General features: G+C 36.4%; 1 protein-coding gene across 2 annotated transcripts in view; it reads left to right on the top strand.

Moving 5' to 3' along the window:
- LOC124309248 (regulating synaptic membrane exocytosis protein 1) overlaps window positions 1-12,067 on the top strand; it is a 1,429,783-nt gene that overhangs the window by 314,353 nt on the left and 1,103,363 nt on the right. For both annotated transcript variants that reach the window (XM_046772697.1, XM_046772698.1), the window contains exon 3: window positions 2,209-2,326. In XM_046772697.1, the coding sequence (XP_046628653.1) occupies window positions 2,209-2,326 (118 nt within the window). The remainder of the gene's footprint in view (window positions 1-2,208; window positions 2,327-12,067) is intronic.

The following is a 12,067-nucleotide window of genomic DNA, read 5'->3' on the forward strand; positions in this document are numbered from 1 at the left end:
ACATAAACTTACAGAAAAAAACAAAATATTAGCATAATGAAGATGATTTCATCCTATCTAACTAATAGAAAACTGTAAAGCGAATTTTTCAACGATATCTGTGATCCAATCCGACAACTACATGGTGTCCCGCAAGGATCGGTGCTAGGGCCAATAATCTTCAGCCTGTATATAACTGATGTCCCGCACTTAGCTAATCTCAGCTTGCAGCACGCCGATGACCTAATGATCCTAATCAACGGACACTCCACTACGAACAAAACACCTTACCGAGAGAAACACCCAAGAACTATTAAGCTACAAACAAAAATTAGGACTGAAATATAACACTGTCAAAACGCAAGCTATAATCTTTAGATGATAACACAGTACACGCGACCAACGCAGTATCGACGTCAAAGACCCACTTACACGAAACATTGTAACGATCGTAGCAACAAGAAAATTGAGCTACTTCGGAATTACCAACTCGAGAACACTAAAAATAACACCGCAATCCTCGAAAAGACTTGCAATCACAAAATACGTTATCGATTGCCTTCAAGGCATCAAAGCAAAAATCTGAGGTAGACGCATACGTCAAATGGCGTGTGATCTGAGCGTGCGTTCTGCCGTCAATAAATTACGGGACGGAATATCTTCTACCACTATATAACAAACGGCTCTAAAGAAAATGGAGATCTGCTACAAAAACGCACTAAAACAAGCTGTTAGACTACCAATATCCTTCCCAACAAAAGATTTTTGGCAGATGACTGACAAAAAACCATTCCTCGTACGCCTTAGCTAACTACGCCGAGACGGGCTCGAAAAGCTACGAAACCACGCATGTCCTTACCTAAAAGGATTGACACCAGACAACAAACGACCATACGGCAACCCAGCGGCAAAAAATAACAGTCTCTGTCCAACACCGTAACCCCACCAATGAAACTCATTTCATAATCACTATAAATACCCATCCTATTCCCCAACTTCACAAGAATTTAGGTAAAATAATGTTGAAAAACAAACACGTAACTGGACAAAACTAGTAACATTTGACTGTTTTTTCAATATATCAAGAGTAGATATAAAAGACATTCTTTTTTGCCAGATTATCAATTTATTGATAACTTGAAAAAACAGTAAAATGTTGCTAGTTATGTCCAATATAATTAAAAAAAAAAATCACAAATGTCAATCAAATCACAATTAATTATACATAATATGTGAGTCAATTATGTAATTATAATTTTCTCCTTTATTCCACTTTCCATAAAATCATTTTTGGTAAATAAGTTGTCCAACACTTAATTTTTTTAGTGATTGAGTTTCAGCAAATATTACTCACAAGAAACATGTTTTTCACAAGTAATGTTTAAGAATGTATAATCATGAATATATAATAAATAAATATTTAATTATGACAGAAATGTATGACAAAAAAATGAGAAAAATGTTCGTAGTCATATTTTTCAGATTTTTTTTCCAAAAGATTATGTTCAAAATTGAAAAATCGTTATTCCATGGTTCATGAGGGCTTGAAACGTTTGTAATTTGACAAAGATTAATTTAAGATTTGATTTTTCCAAATACAGAATGGCGTATTTTCAGGAACGGAAAAGATATTGATTATTTTTGTTTCTGCTGGTTTTTATGATACCGCATATTTTTTTTTATTGAAACTACGTTCGAAAACAAAACCTTTTTGTTCTTAATGTTTTTTTGAAATACACATTTTTCTGTTAGAAACTTAGTCTTGAATATAAAATTTTTTAAATCGACCGAGAGTGATTCTATCCAAACGAAGGTGGCAATTGAAAAATCCCTTGAGAACTATATTTCCAGACTCAAAACCTTTCAGAAAAAAAATATATGACTTAAATTTCCGACCCCATCGGTTTGGCTTGGTCATTTCTTTGTGAAATGTCCTATGTATTCATGCACGACACGCACATATTAAACCATAATAGTCTAGAGACCCTAGGGGCAAGAAAATCAACCATAAATATATAAACAATAAGAACAACAAACACTAAACTAAATTATTTTGTAATTCTTTGATTTGGACGTTGTTTTGATTAAACTATGCACCTTATGTATCTCTAAGCTCGTGCTAAACTGTTCGCGAGAATATTAATTTCATCTTCATACCATAATTTTTACAGCAAAAATTGGAATAAATGATCCACAAAATAAAACTTCTTTATTTTTCTCTCCTCAAAGATGGTAACTACACAACCAGAACCGGGACCAGCGGGATCCGTGACCCCGGAGGAAAGTGGCACCACCTTTAGCAAACTCAGACAGCTCGGCAGCGGACTGATAACAGCGACCGGAAATGGTATGTAATGATTTTCCTTCCCTTGATGACAATTGTATACATCTTGTAACGAAAATTTGATGACAATGTGAAACAAGTCGGGTGATTTGTGTATGTTTCTCAAATTGAGCGCTGCATCAAACCTGAGATGCTGTGGTTTTCAATACTACTTGACAATGGCCACCGACTGACAGGAAATACGACTGTTTTTCATGCAGCCACGACTGACAGTGGACTTTACCGAAAGACGACGACTGAGACTGATGGCGTTTTCAACCGAACGTACATGACGACTACCGATCAGCAAACGACAAATGATAAATTAGTGGCAATGCGACTCTGCTACACGTCCCGAATAGCACAGCACAATTTAAATAACACGTATTATTTTTTTCGGCGGGTAAACGATCTAAAGGGGTGAAATCAACCTCCAAAGGTGGGAATCCCCAGTGGTAGTTTCATAGTTTCGCATACTTCCAGTTCCAATATTTGAATGAAACCAGTAGGAGAATAATTCTTATGGCAAATAATGACGGGGTTGAATAGTCGAAGGTTGAAAAAATTCAATAACTAAAAAACTATTGTTCGGATTTCAGTGAAATAATTTCATTCAAGACAGCAGAAAAACGTAGGGGATACATGTTTTTGCGTTTTGCAAAATAACGTCACTCAGGGGGTGAACTATCCTAATACACGTGCAGCCGAATTCCCATTAAAATCGCACTATTTTGCTTCGATTTGTCTTATTTAACATCACACAGCTCTTTCTTAGCAACAATTTAGTGATATTGTTAATTCGAAGATGCCGCGACTTGCTGTGGCAAACCTATATGGCCCCCGGCGTTCCACGTGCGTGTGCAGTGCCGTGCAGTTCTCCTCTAAAATACTTAAACTGTTAGTTCTGTATAAGAACGGATATTGCTACTAGCCTTCTGTTACGAAAGTGGGGCTTTGAGGATTTCATTGAAGCTTTCAGAGGTAAGTGTATTCTCTTTATTCACGGATTTTTGCTTATATAAGTAATTAATGCTGGCAAGGCGCGTTGCTGTAATCCGCTTTGTCGAGAATATGTTCTGTATTTAGCACTTTTCTGGAATTATTGTTATCGTGGAGATGAATATATTTTACGGAAATTATCTCATCTACATAAATTAATTTTTAAATTTCAGTGGTTGAGTTAGGCGTGCAGGTAAACGATGCAAACAATTCTGCTAAACACAGTCCTCTCCTGTTCACATAAGCTGTTCACTAATCCATGTCCTTCGAAGCACGTGCTGTTGCAGTGCAACACATGCCAGATACTTATATTGAAAATGGACTTAGTCAGCCGTGATATCGCAATGATTTTTTGTAAAATTTGATTGATAAATAATGTTTGTTTGAGAGGTGCAGTGACAATTTTATTTGTTTTTAATTTTTTTGATCAGGACAAAATGTTTTCGTGCGCCTGACTAAATTTTTTTTGTTACGATGCTCAACTTGAATTTACAAAAGAATATGTTCAATACACGTTATGTTGAAGTTAGTAACGTTACCGTAACGATTCGTGATGAGGAAAAGCCGTTATTTCGCAATTTTGGAACTGTTTGAAATTCAGTAAATCGTAATACAATAAAACATACTTAAGCACATTTTGCAATCTTAGTTCCTTCAAAATTATTATAAAAATGAAGACATAGTGATTTTTTCTCAACATTTTTTTATTAATCTTCCTTTTACCTACTCACGTACTTTGATATTTGAATATTATGGAGAATTAAAAAAATTTCTTCATTCATCCCTATAATGTTGATCATGAGTTGAAAAATTATTTTAACTCTACTAAGCAGGCCGAAAAATTTTGCAGGTGAAAATCGTTCCTTTCATGTAATTATTTAGACCTCTCGCCTTATTCATTGCCCCTATTTTAACAACTTACAATAAATAATTAATTTATGTACACTCAGAGTAAAATGTGGTTGACTTTACTATAAAAAATAGTGTGCTGAGGGGAGAATACGAATTTATAGTTGATAGAACGTATTGCATTATGTTGTTCCGAACTACAAACTGATATTTACATTTGAGTCTCGTGGCGAAGAGACACATTTTTGACAGTGTGTGAAGCTTGTTGATACGTGCACACATGTGCTATATGTGGGATTTTGTGAATTAAATTCACTTAACCACTTAAACGGCAGGCCGTTTATTATTGCTGATATGAAATACCACATATCATATTATTAGCGAGAAAAATTTGCTGGATAAGAGTGCAATATCGAAATCTTGCGGTCAGCGCGGCTAGGTGGTCTAGTGGAGTAAGTCTCCGGTAAAGCATCTCTAGACGCCAGGTTCGATTCCGAGCTCCGTCGTTAATTTTTCAAAATCGCCAAATTTTCGAATTTTACATTCTTTCATTATTATAGTCCCTTTGACGTCCTTGCGTCAACTATAAGTGTATGGTAAAATTGATATTGTGTTTATAGTGCGCCAAACGATAACTTGAGTATATTTCACCGTAATAATTATCGGCACGACTATGACATCTCAACTATATAAATTTTCAACTATATGTGCAAATTTTTCTCTCGCAAGGGGAGTGTCAAACTAGGGAATCACAGATTTCCATCACTTTTATATATATTGTAGGGCAGGGTCCCCTCAATAAATATATAAAGCGGCAAGACGCCATTCGTTTTAATTATTGAGAAATTTCAACTCAAAGTTCTATACCGGGACAATCTCTTGAAAATATACATATAATGCGCATGCGCGAGTTTTATCGGCTGCTCGGGCAGGCTGGCCACTCCGAGTTTCAGCTGTCAAACTCTGTTTCTGGCGGCGTTGTAGTTCATACGAGTTTTTGAGGTTAGAATCTCAAACAGTCGAGGTAGTGACTCGGAAAGTTGATGCTAATGCTCTTTGAAAATTGGCTTCATTCGACTGAAATGAGAAATCTGTTTAAATGTTGGGTGCTTGGAAGATACGCAGCAGGTAGGTGCGAACACTTTATTTAATCATTTTTATTATTTCGTACATTAGAAATAACAATGGAATTTTTATCTATCAACAGGTGATACGGCCAAAATAATTACATCTCTGATATTCACTGTTATTTGCCCATTCAATTTGTCAGACGTACAAAGATCATCGCCACTTTCAAGCAACTAAGCAACTTTCTCACTCTTTTGTGATTTCAGGCGGTAATATTGAATTTTATCACTTTCGAAAATGAGACATTAAACCGAGCGTTCAAAAAATTTAAATATCTCACTATCTGTAACGGAACTGTGAATCTTTTTTTTCTTGAAAATAGTTCAACAAAAATTTACGAATAGTCGATAGTCAATGTATTTTTTCCGATTAACAAATTATTGCTACTACTATTTAAAATTTCCGAATGATTATCAGAATTTATTTCGCAAATTTTCAATGATGTTCGATTGAATAAATGAAGGGAACCTAATACTCAAATTGAAAATTCAAGTAATATTAGATTTATTAAAATGATTTCTGTATTTCATGTTAGTGCGGTTCAAAACAAAGAAAATCTGATCGAAAGCGTAGAACTCAGGAACGTGAATCACATCCTGTGACATAAGTTTTAAAATCAAGTTTCTCAAAATGCGCCTCAATGTCACAATTAGCTTCAAGGACAATCATGTTTTAGAGTAATGTCAATTTTAAAGTAATGTAAAGATTGTGTCCCTTGTTCCATCAAAATAAATGAATATCTAATTTTTAACGAAGTTTATGGAGATTTTTTTCCATATGAGGTAATTCGATACAATATCTTGTTCATAGTCCTACGAACATCACCTTCTAACAAGGATATTTGGAAAGAGTCCCTTTGTTGCAGAAACCATTATAAAATTCTTGGTCTTCAATTCGTGCTATTGAATAACTCTGTGTTTCAGGTTCCATTTTCAATCTCAAAATGGGTTTTTTTTTGCTCCAGATAATGCTAACATGAAATGCAGAAATAATTGCGGTACATGGAGATTCACAAGCTTTCAGTCTTAGCGTAGGACCCGACAAAGAGTGTAAAATTGAATTTGGTTTCAATTGATCGTGCAACTAGCTAGCCAGATGACACCGTCAACTAAGATTAAATTTAAAGACATTTTTAACTGAACTTATTTAACAGTTCTAGATTTAGATTGATTCAGTTTGCCTAGCAAAATTCAACCCTACAATCTAATTGAGGACTTGAAAAACTATTTATCTGAATTCAATGCCAAAGAGAGTAAAAGTAAGCTTCAAAATAAGATACCAAATCAAATGGTATAAAGTTTGAAAAACAATGCTGGTCAATAATAATGCTTGAATTACAATGGTGCACAGAATGATTCCTCGGTAGAATGAATTGGCAGCAACGGTTAAGTAACAAACTTGTCGCTATTGGCTCGATCTAAGTAAAATGATGGGATATTCAGCCATTATGATCTGTAGTATATCCCGCTCTTCAATTTTGCCTCAACTGATGTTAAGAAGGTGGCGATGGCCTGATAAAATTCACTCTGGCACCTGATGTCTGACGAAATAACCAGGTTCGATGGTTCTAATGATTGCACCGCTCGAGAAACCAGGATCCTTGCCACCTAAACGTTTTGACCATCAGGTAAGGCATAATTTTCCTCGTGTTAATTAAAGTTCAAACTTCGAGCCTGCTGAAAAAAAAACGAATTTTATCATTGAATCCATGTTAAAATATTGTCATTGTCAAAGATCACGTAATTGGAAATTTACCTACATGCTTCCATGCCTGACAAATTTAGTCCCGCTTTGACAATGAATTATTTCGTACCTGAAAATATTAGAAGCTATTATTATCAAACAGGATCTTTCGGTATTTTTGAAGGCAAAAAAAAGGCAGCACTTTTTGAAAGGCAACCAATGGCCAGACGAGGGGTTATCAGAAGAGTGGAGATTGGTCTCCCAGTGTTATCGGACGATTGTCTTGTAAGTTATTGTTTTGTTTCCTGATTTTTCATTAATAGCATGATTTACACTGTAATATTAACTGTTGTTCTTTTTCTCTTTTCATTCTTGGATATCTGGTGAACCCTCTTTGTTAACGGAACATTGATTGTTGTACAATGGAGCTGCAAAAACTTTGTCCACTAATCAACGATGTCGGCGAGGGTTTTTGTGAGTATTGCGTCGGGTACGTTTTCTGTTAATTGCTACTCTTTGTCCTCCTAAGCTTCGTGTTTAAGATGAATAATTTCTTTATTCCTTGTTACTCATTTCTTTTATTTATTTCATGTTCATCGGCACTAATTACTGACTTCTGGAGCACTGCACCGTAACGAACCTACTCTGGAAATACCTTCTACTGGGTCTCAACCATTCATTTATTTTTAATTTTATGTAAATAAAGAATGTGTTCACAATAAACATTGTTTTTACTTACTCACCTCTGTTTGTCCAGACTCCTACTTGTTAATGATATTTCACGTTGAATTTCAGATTTCTTCTTTCAATAAATAACACCCAATTTCTGTATCATTTGATATTTGCTTTTCCGTTAAATTCTTTATTGCGTCGGTTGAATATCTTCCGAAATCAACCACGGTATTGCTGAACGATACTATTCTTCTTAGACAATTCACGCTACGTAAAAATAAACAGCAGCATAACCTCAATCCACGGCTTTACGCGCGAGAGAATTACAGCTTTTCTTTCATTTTGTGTACGTTGGCGCCTTGCTCAGCAGATGAAAACATCACCGCGGCGCGATTTCACCGACCAATGAGATTAAATTATTTGGCGCATGCGCGTTATATGTATAGTTTCAAGAGATTGTCCCGGTATGTAACTTAAGTAGAAGGAACCTTTTTACTGGTTGCAGCAATAGTTCCGTGGCGTAGCGGTAACGCTCTTGCTTACTGAGGGACCGAACGGCTGTTCAAGTTCCGTTAGAGTTACTTTTTTTTTTTTTTTTATAAATTATTCAACACAAAAATGAGTAATTAATAATTAATATTTCTATAAATTATTTTTTTATTTTTAAGTTAGGAAAAAATACAAAAAATGATAAAAATAGAATTTGTAATAATTATAATAACAAAGTAATCAATATTATCAAAAATAAAGTCGCTCAGTAAGCAAGAGCGTTACCGCTACGCCACGGAACTATTGCTGCAACCGGTAAAAAGGTTCCTTCTACTTAAGTTACATATAGAACTTTGAGTTGAAATTTCTCAATAATAAAAACGAATGGCGTCTTGCCGCTTTATATATTTATTGAGGGGACCCTGCCCTACAATATATATAAAAGTGATGGAAATCTGTGATTCCCAAGTTTGACACTCCCCTTGTCAGTGTATTTAATTATTTATTGGAGTGTACTCCTTAAGAAACGACTTGAGTTATAGGGCCCGGCACGGAAATTATATGAGGAGTAAAATCGAGTTTAACACGAAAACTTGAGGCGTTATAGAAAGAGACAAACATATATTGAACGTGCAAAAGAATGAGATGGAATACATTACACAGCGTATCCTATACTCGAGGTCTCTTCTTTGTGCGGTGCTTCGTAGTCTCACTGTATAGTTCACTACCTCTGGTCTGAGAGTTGAATGTGTGCGTATGTTTGTACGTGTGTGTTGTATGCCTGCGTATGAATTTATAAGACGTGACGTTATCACCTCAAAATATTCGAAAATATGGAAGAAATTGATTTAGATGATAATGAAGAAGAATCCGAAAAACACATGGATGTGGTTAATTGGTAAGCTCATCGTTTAAATTTATGAATAATATACATTCCAAATACGAAAAACTAGATCTTTTATTTAGTGTTTTCATTATTTTTGATCAATTAATTTAATATATTTTATATTTATATATTATTTTCATTACTTATATTAACCCTTAGCGGCACACATTTTTCCTCACTTACTATCGACTTGAATTTTGTACTCGAAGGTTTTTGGGTCGCTGATTACGAATCTGTACTCAAAAGTTAGAAATTCAAGATAGCGGATCCAATTTGGCGGACTAAAACGCAAAAAGTCGTTTGACAAGAGCGAAATTAGGTACCCGGGGATATTCAGGGTCGCTGATTACAAATCCGCACTCAAAAGTTAGAAATTCAAGATGGCGGATCGAATATGGTGGATCAAAACGCAAAAAATCGTTTGACAAGAGCGAAAGTTGGTACTCAGGGGTTTTCCGGGTCGCTGATTACGAATCCGCACTCAAAAGTTAGAAATTCAAGATGGCGGATCCAATATGGCCGACCAAAACGTAGAAGTCGTTTGACGAGAACGAAAGTTAGTACACGGGGGTTTTCGGGATCGCTAATTACGAATCTGCACTCAAAAGTAAGAAATTCGAGATGGCGACAAAAAGTCGCTTGACGAAAGCAAAAGTTGGCACTCGAAAGTTTTCGGGGTCGCTAATTACGAATCCGCACTCAAAAGTTAGAAATTCAAGATGGCGGATCGAATATGGCAGATCAAAACGCAAAAAGTCGTTTGATAAGAGCAAAAATTGGTACCCGGGGGTTTTCCGGGTCGCTGAGTACAAATCCGCACTCAAATGTTAGAAATTCAAGATGGCGGATCGAATATGGCAGATCAAAACGCAAAAAGTCGTTTGACAAGAGCGAAAGTTGGTACCCGGGGGTTTTCCGCGTCGCTGAGTACAAATCCGCACTCATAAGTTGAAAATTCAAGATGGCGGATCCAATATGGCCGACCAAAACGCAGAAGTCGTTTGACGAGAACGAAAGTTGGTACGCGGGAGTTTTCAGGGTCGCTGATTACGAATCCGCACTCAAAAGTTAGAAATTCAAGATGGCGGATCGAATATGGCAGATCAAAACGCAAAAAGTCGTTTGACAAGAGCGAAAGTTGGTACTCGGGGGTTTTCCGGGTCGCTGAGTACAAATCCGCACTCATAAGTTAAAAATTCAAGACGGCGGATCCAATATGGCCGACCAAAACGCAGAAGTCGTTTAACGAGAACGAAAGTTGGTACACGGGGGTTTTCGGGGTCGCTAATTACGAATCTGCACTCAAAAGTTGGAAATTCGAGATGGCGACTCCAGATACTCTTTCTATGATATCTTTAGCTTTGTTGAAATATGAGGTACGATTCAGATTCTGAAAGTCGATTTCATACGAATGAACAGAAAATATCTATTTAGTAGCTAAGTTCAGTGACAAACGATGAAAATCATCTTTTCTTCACGAAATCCCGTAATCAATTGCCTGATTCCTATCATACTGTATCATGGGTAAAGATGAACGGTCTACTCTATAAACCAGGAATAGTTATAAATGTAGGATCTAAGGATGGTTTGCCTAGTTTTGCCATTATCACGCTAGTTTGTCTTGATATGAATAAAGAAATATTCTTTATAGTTCGTATGCTACGAACTGAAGCCTTCAATACACACGTACATACATATGTGCATACATGCATAGTAGAGTCTACAGATTTGTGGTCACGTAGTTCATATAAATACTTAGACAATTATGCTTGTTCCTACGTATACAACCAAAAGTATGTGGTACTGAACTATGTTTAATAATACAATGAAGATATGTATTGTAACGAGCTTTGGACCTCGCCCGGAGAAAAACGGAATCGGTGCGACGGCAAGTTGACAAAAGAGGCGTTCTCCAACCCGGTATATAACAGATAGAGGTTTATTTGATAGCGGAGAAACAGAGGTTGAGCGCCGGACTCCGGAGAGCCGAAGAAGAGCCAATGCTCGCGCAACACCTGCAAATTCTACTAAACGGACTAGTTACGAACTCGAATGACGACTCTCAACAATCGAAAGCAGAGATACCACGCTGAAACGGGACTCGGCATCTAAGCGTGACCGGCTAGTGGTCGGTGAGCGAAACTTGGGCGCGCAGATGAAATGGTTTAATTAGCGATCAACAGATTGTAGATGTTTGACCGTTATGTTCATATTACAAGAGCCATACGGTAGGACAGAAGGCTGAACAATTAAATGCTGAATATGATGGCAAGCAAATTTATTGAGGATGGTAGGCATCAATACAATTTAGAATAACTTACAAGGAAAGTCTTTCCGCTGACATCCTTCGATTTTGATGAAATTTATATATGTTATTCTACATCAAAATCTAAGAGACAGGTATTTTTTTTATCGGCGGAAAAACGTTTCTAGGGGGTGAAATTATCGGGAGATATGAATTTGAAAAATTGGTGATTTCAAAAAATTAACGACGGAGCCAGGAATCGAATCTGGTATCTAGAGACGCTTGACCGGAGTCTTACTCCACTCGACCACCTAGCCGCCCTGACTCTGTTGTCGTTAATTCCTCTCATTGCCAGTGAGGTCAAATTTGTTTTCTTGTGCTTGGTATGTGTAAATAGAAAGTTTTTGTCTCTTGAGCACACGATGTAAGAATGTATGTAGATGAATGTTTACACGTTGGAATCTTACGCTTCCGATGGGAAGCATACGCAAGATGGTCAAAGCCGTCAAATAAATGATATGCGGATGTGCAGTATCATTAGTTACGAGAAAATTCATTGTTGGGAGATGTAAATTTGAAAAATGAGTGATTTCGAAAATTAACGACGGAGCCAGGAATCGAACCTAGTGAAATTATCCTTTGAAGTTGAGACCTTCGAGGGGTACTTTTCAGGTTTTACCTATTTTCACTTGAGATAATCTAATGCACTCAAATGGATAATTACCTTAATGATAAACAATGAAAAATGAAACTGGTTTCATATCGGAGGGTTGCATAGGAAAAAAATTATGGGGGTTGAAATTCATAAAATCGT

Source organism: Neodiprion virginianus, chromosome 7, assembly GCF_021901495.1.
Source record: "Neodiprion virginianus isolate iyNeoVirg1 chromosome 7, iyNeoVirg1.1, whole genome shotgun sequence".
Lineage (NCBI taxonomy): Eukaryota > Metazoa > Arthropoda > Insecta > Hymenoptera > Diprionidae > Neodiprion > Neodiprion virginianus.